Source organism: Melanerpes formicivorus, unplaced genomic scaffold, assembly GCF_026170545.1.
Source record: "Melanerpes formicivorus ecotype bairdi unplaced genomic scaffold, bMelFor1.0.p_v2 SCAF_72, whole genome shotgun sequence".
Classification (NCBI taxonomy): domain Eukaryota; kingdom Metazoa; phylum Chordata; class Aves; order Piciformes; family Picidae; genus Melanerpes; species Melanerpes formicivorus.
In genome coordinates, this window is record NW_027142424.1 from 1,270,465 (window position 1) to 1,287,235 (window position 16,771).

The following is a 16,771-nucleotide window of genomic DNA, read 5'->3' on the forward strand; positions in this document are numbered from 1 at the left end:
GGGCAACCTGTGCCAGTGTCTCATCTCCCTCATGGGGAAGAACTTCTTCCTAACATCCAATCTGAATCTACCCATTTCTAGTTTTGTTCCATTCCCCCCAGTCCTATCACTCCCTGACATCCTAAAAACTCCCTCCCCAGCTTTCTTGAAGCCCCCTTCAGATACTGGAAGGCCACAATGAGGTCACCTCAGAGCCTTCTCTTCTCCAGACTGAACAGCCCCAACTCCTTCAGTCTGTCCTCACAGCAGAGCAGCTCCAGCCCTCTGCTCATCCTCCTGGCCCTTCTCTGGACACCTTCCAGCACCTCCAGATCCATCCTGCAATAGGGGCTCCAGGATGTATCTCAAATGTATCACACCTTGCTGCCTAGACCAGCTGATTTAATGGAAGGTGTCCCTGCCCATGGCAGGGGGTTTGGAACTAGGTAATCTTCAAGGTGCCTTCCAACCCAAATCATTCTGAGAGTCTTCAAAGCTAAACCCAAAAGAGGAGGTTGCTGTGGCACCTGCTCCTCAGCTGCCTCACTACTGCAGATCCAGGGTGTAACTGCTCCAGTGATTCTCTTTGCTGGTTGCCCATCCCATTGTGGCCTCCTGACAAGTTGGTCTGTCTAATGATTTTTGTGTGCACTCACTGCCTGAGCTTCACAGTAGATGACACAGATTAAATGAAGCCAGGCACTGCTCTCTCTTCAGGGTAATGACTTTCAGCTGTGGTGTCCTTTTGTCCCTGTAAACTGGGGGAAATGATGTCATGTTAGACCAAGCTGCAAAGTGGAATGGAGTAGGAAGATCCTCCAAGAAGTTGAATTGCATACCTGGAAATCTTGATGGTGACAGGAAAGGAGCATCAGCCAGAGCATGGGGGATGTGCACCTGACAGGAGCAGAGGGTTAAATACTCAGGAAGTGAGATGCAGTGGTGCTGGGGCTTCCACAGATCCTGTAGCTCTTGCTGATCATTGTCAGATCCCCTTTCAGGCTGCTCCTCTCCAGGCTCAACAGCCCCAGGCCTCTCAGCCTTTCCTCCTCACAGAGATGCTCCAGGCCCCTCAGCATCATTGTATCCTCCACTGGACTTCCTCCAGTAGTTCCCTGTCTCTCTTGGACTGGGGAGCCCAACACTGGACCTGGCTGGGTGTTAGGAAGGAGTTCTTCCCAGCAAGAGAGATTGGCCACTGGAATGTGCTGCCCAGGGAGGTGGTGGAGTCACCATCACTGGAAGTGTTTAAAGAGAGGCTGGATGAGGCACTTGGTGCCATGGTTTAGTTGATTAGATGGTGCTGGGTGATAGGTTGGGCTGGATGATCTTGAAGGTCTTTTCCAACCTGGTCCATTCCATTCCATTCCATTCCATTCCATTCCATTCCATTCCATTCCATTCCATTCCATTCCATTCCATTCCATTCCATTCCATTCCATTCCATTCCATTCCATTCCATTCCATTCCATTCCATTCTTCTACATTCTGTACTTCTTGGTGATGCCCAGAAGGCTTAGACATTGTAGAATCACAGAATTGTTTGGGTTGGAAAAGAGCTTTAAGATCATTGAGTTCCAACCATTATCAGCACTTCAGAGTTCTTGACAACTCAGGGTTGTGCCCCCCTGTACTCAGCACTGCTGAGGTCATACCATGAGTACTGTGTTCAGGTGTGGAGCATCACTCCAAGAAGGACACAGAGGGGCTGGAGCAGGTCTAGAGAAGGGTAGCAAAGGTAGGGAAGGGCCTGGAGAACAGAGCTGGTGAGGAGCAGCTGAGGGAACTGGGGGTGTTTAGCCTGGAGAAGAGAAGGCTGAGGGCAGACCTCATTGCTCTCTATAGCTCCCTGAAAGGAGGCTGGAGCCAGGTGGCGGTTGGTCTCTTTTACCTAGTATCAGGTGATAGGAAATAGCCTGAAACTGCACCACAGCAGGTTTAGGTTGGACATTAGGAGAACCTTTTTCACTGAAAGGATTGTCAAACACTGGAACCAGGAGGGGGTTGAATCCCAATCTCTAGAGCTGTTTCAAAGAGGCAGAGATGTGGTGCTGAGGGCCACGGCTTGGCATTGGGCTTGGCAGAGGTAGAGAATGGTTGGGCTGGATGATCTCTTTGGTCTTTTCTAACCCAAACTCTTCTGTGATATCATAACAGTCTTAGTGTGATTGTGTGAGGGGCTCAGAGTCATCTCAAGTGTTTCACAGGTCAGAACCAACTCCTTGCACTTTGGCCAGGAGAACAGTTCCAGATTATTTTAAGTTGGGCTTGTGTTACCTTCTCGAGCGTGCTGGGCTCCCCACTTGAGATCTAATCAAATCCCCTGGTAGTTTGTGGTTTAGGTTCCCATCCCAAAACAGAGCCTCACCAGTGGTGGATAACAGCTGGAAATTTCAGTATTAAGTTCATAGTCCAGCTTTTTGTCTTTCCAATGAAGTGAAATCAGATGGCAGAGGCTTGCTCCACTTAGACAAGAGGTAACCAAAGACTCTACACCGTCTGTGCACAAAGCTGATGGCTTTTGGAACGGTGACCAGCTGTAGGGCTGCTCCCCCTTGGCTTACAGGGCTCTGAGCAGCTGAAAACACAAGTTCTGTCAGCAGTGGGCTTCAGGGGAATGGTTTGAAATGGTGCTGCCATGGAAGCCATGGGGTTGTGTTTAAAGAAGGCTGCCCCAAGGTGTCGGCAGCTGCTCCGTTTTCTTCTGTGCCAAAGGCTTCCTGTGAAGCTGTAGGGAGAGCCTGTGTGGAGCAGGAGGTGTGCTGGGGTGGTGGTCTTCATGGTTTGAAAGCCTCTGAGTGCTTCAATCCCCTGTTCCATGCGTGGCTCTGTGCCTTACCTACCATATGATGTGCTCTGAGGAGTGAGTTACCAGATTGATGGTGGGCTTTCCTCTGGTGCTTATCTCCACCATGGCCAACTGTGGCTGAGCACTGTGGTGAGGGAGGGGGTTTCCTCCATGCTGGGGGCACTTAGAGCCCCATCCCTGGCCTGGTTATTGCTTTAGGATTATCAAATACTTGGTATTATTTCACTAAACAAAGATTTCAGCTCTGAGCACTCTGTGCTCTGCAGATGAGGCCCCAGCACCTCAGCCCAGGTGTTCAGGGAGACCTTGGGCTCCACAGTGTGTTGGGTCCTGAGAGACCTCTGTGCTTCCCTGCATCAAGTGGTGTGGGCTGCCTGGTCTTACAGCATCACTGGTGGGACTGTCCCCTCTCCCTGCCTCCCCAGCGCCATGACAAAGCAAGCAGGTGTCCCCACTGTCAGCTGTCATCTACAACTGCCACTGGTGACACTGTCTATAATGTATGGTGGATGTGACCTCTGGGCTCCCCAGTTCCAGAGAGACAGGGAACTACCAGAGAGAGTCCAGCAGAGGCTCCAAAGATGCTGAGGGGCCTGGAGCATCTCTGTCAGGAGGAAAGGCTGAGAGAGCCCTGGGGCTGTTGAGCCTGGAGGAGAGCAGCCCCAGAGGGGATCTGATCAATGCTCAGCAAGAGCTGAAGGACCTGTGGGGGGCAAGAGGATGTGGCCAGACTTGTCAATGGTGCTTCGGACAGGAGAAGGGACAAGAGGCAAAAACAGGAACCCAGGAGGTTCCATCTGAACAGGAGGAGAAACTTGCTTGGTGTGAGAGTTGTTAGCCATTGGAATGTGCTGCCCAGGGAGGTGGTGGAGTCCCCATCCCTGGAGGTGTTCAAGAGGGGATTGGGTGTGGCACTTGGTGCCATGGTTTAGTCATGAGGTGTTGGGTGACAGGTTGGACTTGATGATCTTTGAGGTGTCTTCCAACCTTATTGATTCTGTGAGGGTGCTGGAGCCCTGGAGCAGGCTGCCCAGAGAGGTTGTGGAGTCTCCTTCCCTGGAAAGATTCCAAACTCACCTGGCCATTGTGCTCCTGGGCAAGCTGCTGTGGGTTCCCCTGCTTGAGCAGGGGGGTTGGACTCACCAGAGCTTCCTTCCAACCCCACCATGCTGGGATTCTGTAGCATGGTTATTTTTGCCGCCTTGTTTCTCAGCAGTTGTCTGACACTGGGCATTGATTCCAAAGCTGCCACTGAAGCTTACACCACCTCTCCTTCTGGTTTTGGGGGGCTCACCATCCACACATGGGCTTCTCCATTGACACATGGGGTTCACCATCCACACAGGAGCTCATCTTGACAGTTTCCACTTAAGGAAGAGCCCTTTCCAGTCCCAAGGACCAGCCCTCCCCTAAGTGCTGCTCCCCCTCTCCAATGGATCTGTATCTCCTCGCCCCATTTAACAGCAGCCTCCGGCTGGCTGTGACTTAAACTGCCCTTTTATTTCCAGTGTCTCCCACTCCAGCAGGGATCACAATCACATGGGCAGAGCAGGATTTTGCCATTAGTGGGGGGTTTTCCTGTAAGTGTTCCCTAGCAGGATGCATTTCCTCTTGCATAAGCAGGCTGCAAACCCTCCAAAGCCACAGCGATACATCTGCTGGCTTCCCGAGACAGATAAATCCTTTATAGAGAGGGGAAAATGGGCCAACTCATGGCAACTCTTGTGACACATCGTGATGGGGGGGGGATCAGAGAGAAGTGGAATGAAAAGTAGCACTGTGTGGGCACGGCTGATGGGGTAGCCTGACTCTCTGAAAGTCCTTTGAGATGCAGAAGTGGGAGATGGAAGTCAGTCGCTGGGGGGAAATTCAGCTGGGAGTCACTTGACATTGGAGGAGGGGGTTGGGGCAAGGGAAAAAGGAGTTCTGAAGGCTCTTCCCTCTTGTCCTCACCAGGTCATGTAAGATGCTTGTGAGCCATGGAGCTGGATCCAGGAGATCAGTGTGGTTGTAGATCTGTCAGCACTTCCTTTGTCGCGGCCTTTGCAGGGTGGCCAACGCTTCTGGTTTGATTTTGCTGAGGCTTGTGACTCTGGCAGCACTGAAACTCCTTTCAGCTCCCGGTTGTGAGGCTGGGAAGCCTCCAAATTTGGGCATGAGGGCTGCTGGTTGGACTTGATGACCTTTGAGGTCCTTTTGCAGCCCTCATGATTTGTGTGTCTCTGATCAAAGAACAATGAAGTTGTATTTTTCCAAGGAATAATCAAAGAAAAGAAAATATTTCCTCTCCAGCAAGTGCAGGGAGGTTGTTCCAGCTCCTTAGTGAAGATTTACAGCACAGACAGTGATCTAATGGACTTCCTTCTTCTCAAACCCTTGCTTCCAAGTCTCCTTCCTGAGTGTAAGTCCCTGGCACAGCCCCACCAGCCCTGGCTGTGCTTTCCTGCCCACTTGGGTATTTCCCAAGGGTGCCACCTGATAAAGGCTGAATCAGCTTTTCCTTCTGGTGACTCATCAGGGCTCAGAGAATCATGGCATGCTTTGGGTTGGAAGGGACCTTTAAAAAGTCGTTTATCCCAATCCCCCTGCAGTGAGCAGGGACATCTTCAACTAGAGCAGGTTGCCCAGAGCCCCAAATGTCCTGACCTGGGAGGGTTCCAGGCATGGGGCATCTCCCACCTCTCTGGGCCACCTGGGCCAGGCTCTCACCACCCTCAGCATCAAAAGTTTCTCCCTTCTCTCCAGCCTGAATCTCCTTCTCTCCAGCCTGAGTCTCCTTCTCTCCAGCCTGAGTCTCCTTCTCTCCAGCCTGAGTCTCCTTCTCTCCAGCCTGAATCTCCCTCTTTCAGTTTAAACCCTCACCCCTCGTTCCTCTCACAAGAGGCCCTGCTCAAAAGTCTGTCCCCAGCTTTCTTATCACCCCCTTTAGGTCCTAAAATACTGGTGGTATCTCAGCTGATAACTCTACAAGTGGCCAAGCTGGGATTCCTTGCCTGCACATGGCTCTGGAGGGAGAACCTGTGGCAGCCACCCTCGGCTGTGGCTTCCCTGCAGACGGTGGAGGAGGGGATGGATCCTTCCCACTGCAGTATTGAGAACTAAATGAGGCTGCTAAATACCCTTCGTGGCTTAACCTGAGGCTAGGGAGAAGATGACTGGGGGTGGGGTGGGTTTTTTTTTGGGTGCTCAGCATGAAGCTTTACCCTATTCTGGTTTTCACCTGCTTGCTTTCTGTGCTGAAAGATCCACAGCGGCTGCTCCTTCGAACTGCACATTTTCCTCCCCTCCCCAACACCCTCCCCTCTTCTCTTTGGAGAGCAGCCAGATCAAAATGGCTGTGATCCAAGGAGCCGAGGCTCACTCCCTTTGCTATGGAAATGAGGGCTTGGAGGCTGCTCACCATGTGTTGATCAGAGAGTTCCTGCTAAGGAGGATGAGCTGTAGGTGGGGAAGAGGGCAGGGAAGGTGTGCTCCAGCAGATCCGTGCAGAACAAATTGAGGCTTATTTCGGGATTCATCTGACTCTTTGCATTTTTCAAATGTCATTTGGAGGAAACCAAAAATTCCTCTTCTTCTTTTTTTGCTTTTTTCCCTTCCTTTCCATCAGGTGGTTAAAAAAGGAAGGGAATGGAGTGGTAGAATTTGAGACTCATTAAGATCGGAGAAGACATTTAGGGTTATCGAGCCCAACACCACCATGGACACCAAACCATGGCCCAAAGGGCCATGGCCACCTGGGCATCCTTTATCCCATGGTAGACAAGAAGGCCAATGGCATCCAGGCCTGCATCAGGAACAGTGTGGCCAGCAGGAGCAGGGAGGTCATTCTGCCCTGTGCTCAGCACTGGTTAGGCCACACCTGGAGTCCTGTGTCCAGTTCTGGGCACGATCAATGGTGCAGAACCATTAGGATTCTAATGAATCCCATTAGGGATTCATGAGGGGATGGATTCCCCTCATCCATGAGGGGCTGGATTGAACTAATCTAAACAGATTATCTAGTTCCAACCCCTGTGCCATGGGTAGGGATTATTTATTGATTTTGTTAATAAGATTAATAGTTTCTTGTTCTTAAGGGGAGCCAGGTTTTGATGGATGTGTGAAATCTCAGTTTAAGAAGGATATTGAGACACTTGAAGGTGTCCAGAGAAGGGCAACAAAGCTGGGGAGGGGTCTGGAGCACAGCCCTGTGAGGAGAGGCTGAGGGGAGCTGGGGTTGCTTAGCCTGGAGGTGGCTCAGGGGAGACCTTCTTGCTCTCTCCAACTCCCTGAAGGGAGGTTGTAGTCAGGTGGGGGTTGGTCTCTTCTCCCAGGCACCCAGCAGCAGAACAAGAGGACACAGTCTCAAGCTGTGCCAGGGGAAGTTTAGGCTGGAGGTGAGGAGAAAGTTCTTCCCAGAGACAGTTGTTAGCCATTGGGATGTGCTGCCCAGGGAGGTGGTGGAGTCACTGTCCCTGGAGGTGTTCAAGAGGGGATTGGATGTGGCACTTGGTGCCATGGTTTAGTAGTCATAAGGTGTTGGGTGCCAGGTTGGCCTTGATGATCTCTGAGGTCTTTTCCAACCTTATTGATTCTGTGATGTTTCTCTTCTGTTGGAGCAGAAGGGGTGGCAGACCTCCCACTCTCTGAGATAAGCAGGTGTGGGGTTGGTTTGTGGTGCTCTGGTATTGATGAAGCAACATCATCCTCCTCCTCCTTGGCTATCACAGCCATGCTCCCAGCATTTAAGTGCACAAATTGCAAAACCCCTGGCATTGGAATAGGCTGCTCAGGAAGGTGGTGGAGTCCCCATCCCTGGAGGTGTTCAGGAAACCTGTGGCCATGGCACTTGGGGCAGTGCTTTGATGGCTGTGGTGGTCTCAGGTTTGTGACTGGACTTGATGATCTCCTGACCAAAACATTTCTGTGATGGGTTGACACTGGGCAATGTGCTCAGTGGCAGCTCAGCAAGGCAGGGTTAAGCCCTCATTTACCTCCTCCTAAACCATCAGGTTTTAATCTTGATGCACAGTGGGGTGGGAACGTTGCCAGTGGGTGAACAGTCAAGGAAAAGCTGTCCACAAAGCAGGGGACTTCTCCCTTCTCCAAGAGCAGCTACACACCCTGAGCAAGGAGGGGGTTGCTGCTTTTTGCAAGCTTCCCATGGTGTTGCAGCATGCTGGGCTTTGCAGGAGCATCCCTGGCTTCTTCAGGGTGGCCTGGTGTCACCTCATGAGGGCTGAAGGTGGCAGGGAGGGAGGGGATGCTGCTGCTCTCCTCTAGGGCTTGCTGCAGGACTCAGCAGCATCGAAGTGGTGGATGCAGAAGCTGGGGCAGCAGAGCCCTGAACAGTGTGGGACTGGGAGGAGCTTTCTGGGGGTGGGAATGTCTGACAGGTCTCCAAATGAGTCTGCAGCTATGAGTTAGTAACTGGGTGTGGAGCTGCATTTTTTAATGATGCCTCTTCAGTGGCCCCCGGGCAGGTTGATAGCTCAGAGCTTCTTGTCTTTTGGGGATCCTGCAGTTGAAATTCACCTTTGTCTGTGGTTTGGTGGGGCTGGGATGGTGCTCAGGGAGTGGGGCTGGTGGCCCTGGATGGAGCTGTGCCCTGACTCATCCACCCACCCTCCCTCTGTGGTGCAGACAGCCACGCGTGAGTCCCACTGAGCTTCCCACGCTGGAAGCACCATGCACCATCTGCTTCAGCAGAGCTGCTTCCATCCATTTGGGATAAAATCATCTCTTCCTTTGCCTGGAAACAAAACCAAACCCCACATAGAATCACAGAATTGTTAGGGTTGGAAAGGACCCCAAGGATCAGCCAGTTCCAGCCCCCCTGCCATGGGCAGGGACACCTCACACTACAGCAGGTTGCTCACAGCCACATCCAGCCTGGCTGCAAACACCTCCAGGGCTGAGGCTTCCACCACCTCCCTGGGCAACCTGTGCCAGGCTCTCACCACCCTCATGGGGGAGAACTTCTTCCTAACATCCAATCTGAATCTTCCCACTTCTAGTTTTGCTCCATCCCCCCAGTCCTATCACTCCCTGACACCCTAAAAGTCCCTCCCCAGCTTTCCTGGAGCCCCCTTCAGATACTGGAAGGCCACAATTAGGTCTCCTCAGAGCCTTCCCTTCTCCAGACTGAACATCACAAAGGAGGTTGGAGTGAGGTGGGGCTTGGCCTCTTCTCCCAAGGAGCAAGAGATAGGACAAGGGGAAATGTCCTAAAGATTGCATCAGGGGAGATTGAGGTTGGATATCAGGAGCAATTTCTTTGCTGCAAGAGTGGTCAGGGACTGGAAGAGGCTGCTCAGGGAGGTGGTGGAGTCCCCATCCCTGGAGGTGTTCATCAAACCTGTACACATGGCACTTTGGGGGGTGGTTTAGTGGGTGTGGTGGTGGAGGGTTGGACTTGGTGACCTCAGAGGGCTTTCCAAGCTTAATGGTCCTGTGGTTGTAGCCTGTGATTGTGAAAGCCACGTAGATGTGGTGCTGAGGGACACAGGCTAGTGGTGACTTGGCAGTGCTGGGTTAATGCTTGGACTGGATCATCTTAGAGGTCTCTTTCTGCCAGGCTATCAGTGAGTTGAGGTGATCAATGGCTGGACACCCTTCATGCCAGCTCTTGGAGAGTCCAGCTCGCTGGTGGCTGGAAGCCATTGCCATCTGCTTGGCCTCTGTCAAGGCACTTAGTGTCCTCCACCCCTTGTTTGGGGACAGATGTCCCAAAACCCACCCTCCCAACTGGTGCATTCATTATCCATGTCTGCAGAGGAGCTGCTGAGGCTCTTCCCAGCCAGCTGCCTGGGCTGCCCCACGGTCTGGGCTTTGCTCTTACACCATCACACCAAAGACCCTGGTGGCGCTTGGGTCCGCGTCGGCAGCTGCTGCCTCGAGTGAGAATGGAGCTGCTGGGCAGGTGGCCAGGGCCATTCCCAAAGGCTTCATCTGGACATGTTGGGTGGGAGCTGGAGGGAAGCACTCTGATTATTTGTCCTTATCTGAGAGGAAAGGGGAGTATTTCACTCACTGGCTGCCACATTCATTGCAACATTTTGCTGCTCTTCAGACGCTCTGACTGCCGCTTTCCCAGCTCTGATGAGCACTTTCTCTGCCTTACTCAGGTTTTTTTTTTGTTGCTGTTTAATTTTTTTCTGTTCACCTCAGAGAGTACAAAACAGGGATCATTACACTCTTACATGAAGCCTTTGCAGACAGCCCTACAAGCTTTTATCACGTCTGCTGCAGACAGGCTGCGCGGGGGGAGTCGTGCTGGAGCTGCCTGACGAGGCTCTCGCTGGAGAGCATCATGGAATCAGACAATCCAAGCACTGGAACAGGCTGCCCAGGGAGGTGGTGGAGTCACCAGCCCTGGAGGTGTCCAAGAAACCTGTGGAGATGGCACCTGGGGACATGGTTTGATGGCCAAGGTGGTCTTCGGTTGATGGTTGGAGGCAATGGTTTCAGAGGTCTCTTCCAACCCAAACAAGCCTGGGATTCTGTGATTCTAATCACAGCATGGTGAGGGTTGGAAGGGGCCTCTGGAGATCTCTTGAGTCCAACCCCACTGCCAAAGCAAGATCACACAGGGCAGGTCACACAGGAACACATCCAGATGGGTCTTGAAAGCCTCTAAAGAAGGAGGCTCCACAACCCCTCTGTGCAGCCTGCTCCAGGGCTCCAGCACCCTCACTGTACAGAAGTTTCTCCTCATGTTGAGCTGGAGCTTCCTGGGTTCCAGTTTGTATTCATAGCCCCTTGTCCTGCCACAGGACACCACTGAAAAGAGCCTGGCCCCTTCTTTCTCCCCAGCCTTCAGATGTAAATATTCATAAGATCCCCTCTCAGGCTGCTCTTCTCCAGGCTCAACAGCCCCAGGTCTCTCAGCCTTTCCTCCTCAGACAGATGTTCCAATCCCTTCATCATCCTCCTTTGGACACTCTCTAGTACACACAGTGCTCTTGAACTGGGGAGCCCAGAACTGGACTCAGTACTCCAGATGTGGTCTCACTAGGGCAGAGTAGAGGGGTAGGAGAACCTATCCTGGCCACACTCTTCTTCATGTACCCCAGGAGACCATTGGCCTTCTTGGCCACAAGGGCACATTGCTGTCCCAAGGAGAACCTACTGTCCCCCAGGCTCCATGGGGCTGCTTTCCAGCAGGTTAACCCCTAACCTGTACTGGTGCATGGCATTGTTCCTCCCCAGGTGAGAGACTCCACACTTATCCTTGTGGAACCTCATGAGGTTCCCCTTTGCCCAGCTCTCCAGCCTGTCCACTGCTTGCTGAACTGCTGCACAGCCTTCCAGTGTGGCAGCAGCAGCCTGGTGGGGCTGGAGCAAGATGCTCTGGGAAGCTGAGTGATTTTTTTCCCAGCCTCTCCATGTGCTTTGGGACCTACTGGGAAGTGAGATAGGAGGTGAACTCTGCTGAGTTCTGATCTTTATTTTTTTAACATATTTCAGTTTGCTTTCTCTGGGGACTGGGGCAGAAACATTTTTCTCATATGTAAAAACAAGATGCTTTGTGGAGGCTCTTCCTTCTGTGAGCACTGAGGGAGAGAATCTGAGAATCATAGAATAGAATAGAATAGAATTAACCAGGTTGGAAAAGAACTTTGAGATCATCCAGTCCAACCCAACACCACCTAATCAACTAAACCATAGTACCAAGCACCCCATCCAGGCTCTTCCTAAACACCTCCAGGGATAGTGACTCCACCACCTCCCTGGGCAGCACATCCCAATGGCCAATCTCTCTTGCTGGGAAGAATTTCTTCCTAACATCCAGCCTGAACCTCCCCTGGTGCAGCTTGAGACTGTGTCCTCTTGTTCTGATGCTGCTTGCCTGGCAGAAGAGACCAACCCCACCTGGCTACAACCTCCCTGCAGGGAGTGAGAGCGAGCAAGAAGGTCTCCCCTGAGCCTCCTCTTCTCCAGGCTAAGCAACCCCAGCTCCCTCAGCCTCTCCTCACAGGGCTGTGCTCCAGACCCCTCCCCAGCTTTGTTGCCCTTCTCTGGCCACGTTGCAGTGTCCAGAGTTGGAAAGGACCTGAAAGATCATCCAAGTCCAACCATCAACTCATGTCCACAAACCCATGTCCCAGAGTTCAGTGTCTATGTGTTGCTGTTTTTTAACACCTCCAGGGATGGTGACTCCACCACCTCCCTGGGCAGCCTGACCACTCTTGCAGCAAAGACATTTTTTCCTCATCTCCAACCTAAATCTCCCCTGCTGCAACTTGAGGCCAGTTCCTCTTGTCCTATCCAGACAGGTCCTGAAAGCCTCCAGAGAAGGAGACTCCACCAGCTCCCTGGCTAAGCCTGGAGGCTTAGAACAGCCACTGGCTGCCAGGCTTGGTGTTCACATGCAGCTGTGTGCCCATGTCTTCTTCCAGAGCTGGAATTTTCCATGCCAGTCCTTTTCCTTCTCTTTCTAACTCAAACCTTCTTGAAAAGGATTTTCCTGAAGAGAAGGAGAAGCGCTATAGACACACCGAGTTAATTTGAGTCATTAGCTTCTTTCCATTACTCCTTTCTGCCTAGGAAACCACTTTTATGATTTTTTTTTTTTGGGGGGGGGGGTGGTGGGTTTTTTTTTGGTGTATTTTTTGTTTCTAAGTGAGATTTTGGAGTTAGAAGAAAGAGAGGGAAAGGCAGGGAACATGTGGAACCACTTCACAGGAACACCGGATTTTGAGAGCTTGCATTTTTATTTACATCTTCTGGACCCTGTCTGACTTGAAAGTAAACAAGTTCAATCTGAGACCAGATTTATCCTCCAAAATATGTGGAGACTTGTCTAAGAAACTGCTTCCAGGATTAGGCACTTCCTTTGCTGCACAGAGAGCAGGCATTTGCAGCAGGAATTCCAACCGATGCCTAACCGGCAAATTCTTTCTGTCAGACGTCCCTGGGAGCGCAGAGGAGTTGTGTTTGGGGCAAGGGAGCCTGACAGGTCATGTAAAAACATCCCCCCTCACCCCAAAATAAGGGGGAAAGTGGATGAGGACTTGGCAGGTTTTAGAGCAAGGTGCTGGGATAATGGCTTAGTTATACTGTGATACTGTGAGTGATGCTGTGGTCCTGTTTGCTGGAAGCTCTGAGATGGTGTGGGTGAAGGGTCCTGTGGAGGTTCTTAGCATCTTCAGGGCAAGCAAGGAAGCCATAGAATGCTCATGGAACTGTAGAATCATAGAACTATTGAGGCTGGAAGAGACCCTTGAGATCATCAAGTCCAGCTGCTCACCTGGAGCTCACAACCTCACCACTGCCACTAACCCATGTGCCTAAGCACCACATCCACAGGTCGTCTAAATATCTCCAGCAATGGGGACTCCACCACCTTCCTGGGCAGCCTGTTCCAGGGCTTGGAGAAATTGTTCCTAATACCAAACCTGAACCTCCAATGGCACAGCTTGAGGTTATTTCCTCTCATCCTATCACTTGTTCCTTAGGAGAAGAGACCAACCCCTGCCCACCTGGCTCCAGCCTCTTTTCAGGGAGCTGTAGAGAGCAATGAGGTTTCCCCTCAGCCTTCTCTTCTCCAGGCTAAACACCCCCAGTTCCCTCAGCTGCTCCTCACCAGCTCTGTTCTCCAGGCCCTTCCCCACCTTTGCTACCCTTCTCTGGACCTGCTCCAGCCCCTCTGTGTCCTTCTTGGAGTGATGCTCCAAACCTGAACACAGTACTCAAGGTATGACCTCAGCAGTGCTGAGTACAGGGGGGCACAACCCTGAGTTGTCAAGAACCCTGAAGTGCTGATAATGGTTGGAACTCAATGATCTTAAAGCTCTTTTCCAACCCAAACAATTCTGTGATTCTACAATGTTTAAGTCTTCTGGGCATCACCAAGAAGTACAGAATATAGAGTAGAATAGAGTAGAATAGAGTAGAATAGAGTAGAATAGAATAGAATAGAATAGAATAGAATAGAATAGAATAGAATAGAATAGAATAGAATAGAATAGAATAGTATTAATCAGCTAAACCATGGCACTAAGTGCTTCATCCAGCCCCTTTTTAAACACTTCCAGTGATGGTGACTCCACCACCTCCCTGGGCAGCACATTCCCATGGCCAATCTCTCTTTCTGGGAAGAACTCCTTCCTAACATCCAGCCTAAACCTCCCCTGGAAGCCCCAGCACCACTGCATCTCACTTCCTGAGTATTTAACCCTCTGCTCCTGTCAGGTGCACATCCCCCATGCTCTGGCTGATGCTCCTTTCCTGTCACCATCAAGATTTCCAGGTATGCCATTCATCTCAGAGGATCTTCCTACTCGTTCTGTTTTGTAGCTCTTTTCCAACCCACAAAGCTTCTGTTCAAGACCCTTGACCAGCTCTATTGCTTTTCTTTGGACCCGCTCCAGCCCCTCGATGCCTTTCTTGGCTCGAGGGGCCCAAAACTGAACTCTGGTACTCAAAGTGTGGCCTCCCCAGAGCTGGGCAGAGGGGGACAACCCCCATCCTTGGGGCAGCTTGGCTCTGCTCTTCCACTTCTGCTGGCAGCTCTCTCTATGAGGATAGGCTGAGGGAGCTGGGATTGTTTAGCCTGGAGGAGGCTCAGGGAAGACCTTCTTGCTGTCTACAACTCCCTGCAGGGAGGTTGTAGCCAGGTGGGGGTTGGTCTCTTCTCCCAGGCAACCAGCATCAGAACAAGAGGACACAGTCTCAAGCTGTGCCAGGGGAAGTTTAGGCTGGAGGTGAGGAGAAAGTTCTTCCCAGAGAGAGTTGTTAGCCATTGGGATGTGCTGCCCAGGGAGGTGGTAGAGTCCCCATCCCTGGAGGTGTTCAAGAGGGGATTGGACTTGGCGTTGGGTGCCATGGTTTAGTTAGCCATGAGGTGTTGGGTGCCAGGTTGGACTGGATGACCTCTGAGGTCTTTTCCAACCTGATTGATTCTATGATTCTGTGAGTCTCTGATTGCATGGCTGTGTGGTGTGAGCTCTCGCTGTCGCCCTCCGCAGACACGATGAGGCGCGTGGTTCGGCAGAGCAAGTTCCGGCACGTCTTCGGGCAGGCGGTGAAGAACGACCAGTGCTACGACGACATCCGCGTGTCCCGCGTCACCTGGGACAGCTCCTTCTGCGCCGTCAACCCTCGCTTCGTCGCCATCATCGTCGATGCCAGCGGCGGGGGAGCCTTCCTGGTGCTGCCCTTGCACAAGGTAAGTGCAGCTCTTGGAGTTTCCTCACACACACTTCGCCTGGAAGCGGAGAGGGGGTTTGGGTTGGAAGGGGACCTCTGAAGGTCGTCTTGTCCAGCCCCCCCTGCAGGCAGCAAGGGACATCCTTTATTAGAATAAACCAAACCAGGTTGGAAGAGACCTTCAAGATCATCATGTCCAACCCATCAACCAATCCAACCCACCTAAACAACTAACCCATGGCACCAAGCACCCCATCAAGTCTCCTCCTGAACACCTCCAATGATGGCAACTCCACCACCTCCCCAGGCAGCACATTCCAATGGGCAATCACTCTCTCTGTATAGAACTTCTTCCTAACATCCAACCTGAACCTCCCCTGGCACAGCCTGAGACTGTGTCCTCTTGTTCTGGTACTGGGTGCCTGGGAGAAGAGACCATCATCAGCCTGTCTACAACCTCCCTTCAGGTAGTTGTAGAGAGTGATAAGGTCACCCCTGAGTCTCCTCTTCTCCAGGCTGAGCAACCCCAGCTCCCTCAGTCTTTCCTCATAGGGCTTGTGTTCCAAACCCCTCCCCAGCTTTGTTGCCCTTCTCTGGACTCGTTCCAGCAAGTCAACCTCCTTCCTAAACTGAGGGGCCCAGAACTGGACACAGTACTCGAGGTGTGGCCTAACCAGTGCAGTGTACAGGGGCAGAATGACCTCCCTGCTCCCTGTGATCCTCTGCTGGATCACAGAATCAGCCAGGTTGGAAGAGGCCTCCAAGGTGATCAAGTCCAACCGATCACCCAGCCCTGACTAATCAACCAGGTCGTGGCACTAAGTGTCTCATCCAGGCTTTTCTTAAACACCTCCAGGAATGTTGACCTCACCACCTCCCTGGGCAGCCCATTCCAGTGGCCAGTCTCTCTTTCTGTGAAGAACTTCTTTCTAAGGTCAAGCCTAAATTTCCCCCTGCAATCCCTCTTTCTGGAAGAACTTCTTTCTAAGGTCAAGCCTAAACTTCCCCCTGGCACAGCTTGAGACTGTGTCCTCTTGTTCTGCTGCTTGGTGCCTGGGAGAGGAGACCAACCCCCACCTGGCTACAGCCTCCCTTCAGGGAGTTGCAGAGAGGAATAAGGTCTTCCCTGAGCCTCCTCTTCTCCAGGCTAAACAGCCCTAGATCAGGTGGCCCAGCGCCCTGTTGAGCCTGAACTTAAATATCTCCAAGGATGGGGCCTCAACCACCTCACTGGGCACCCTGTCCCAGTGTTCCACCACCCTCATGGTAAAGAACTTCCTCTTAATGTCCAACCTAAATCTCCTCTAAGTTCAAACCATTGCTCCTTGGCCTATCACTGCAGGCCCTTGTAAACAGTCCCTCTGCAGCCTTCTTGCAGGTCCCCTTCAGGTACTGGAAGGCCACCATTAGGTCTCTACAGAGTCTTCTCCAGGCTGAACAACCTCAGCTCCCCAGCCTGTCCTCACAGGAGAGATGCTGCAGCCCCTTTGATCATTTTTGTGGCCCTGCTGTGGACCCTCTGTGTTCTTCTTGTGTTGAGGACACCAGAGCTGAACGCGGTGCTCCAGGTGAGGTCTCACCAAAGCAGAGCACCTCTCTGGATCTGTGTTGTCAGTTCAGCACTTGTTTGTGAGGAACATCAAGGCTGAGCTGTGTGTGGTGACAAATGTTGCCCAGTGGTGCACATGGGAGCAGTCCATGTGATGCCTCTGTAATCAGTGTGGTGATTCCTGCACGTTAAACACAGTAAATAAGTGGTTTGCTTGGCTCACCTGAGCCAGGTCTTTATGGCAGAAGCTTCCATGTGGAATCATCCTCCTAATGAAGGCTCTTTATGTGTGACAGCAGTCT

The 16,771-nt window shown here is 52.0% G+C and overlaps 1 protein-coding gene across 2 annotated transcripts in view; it reads left to right on the forward strand.

Moving 5' to 3' along the window:
- Nucleotides 1–16,771, forward strand: part of CORO1C (coronin 1C) — an 87,816-nt gene that overhangs the window by 29,945 nt on the left and 41,100 nt on the right. For both annotated transcript variants that reach the window (XM_068163343.1, XM_068163345.1), the window contains exon 2: nt 14,740–14,939. In XM_068163343.1, coding sequence (XP_068019444.1) covers nt 14,740–14,939 — 200 coding nt within the window. The remainder of the gene's footprint in view (nt 1–14,739; nt 14,940–16,771) is intronic.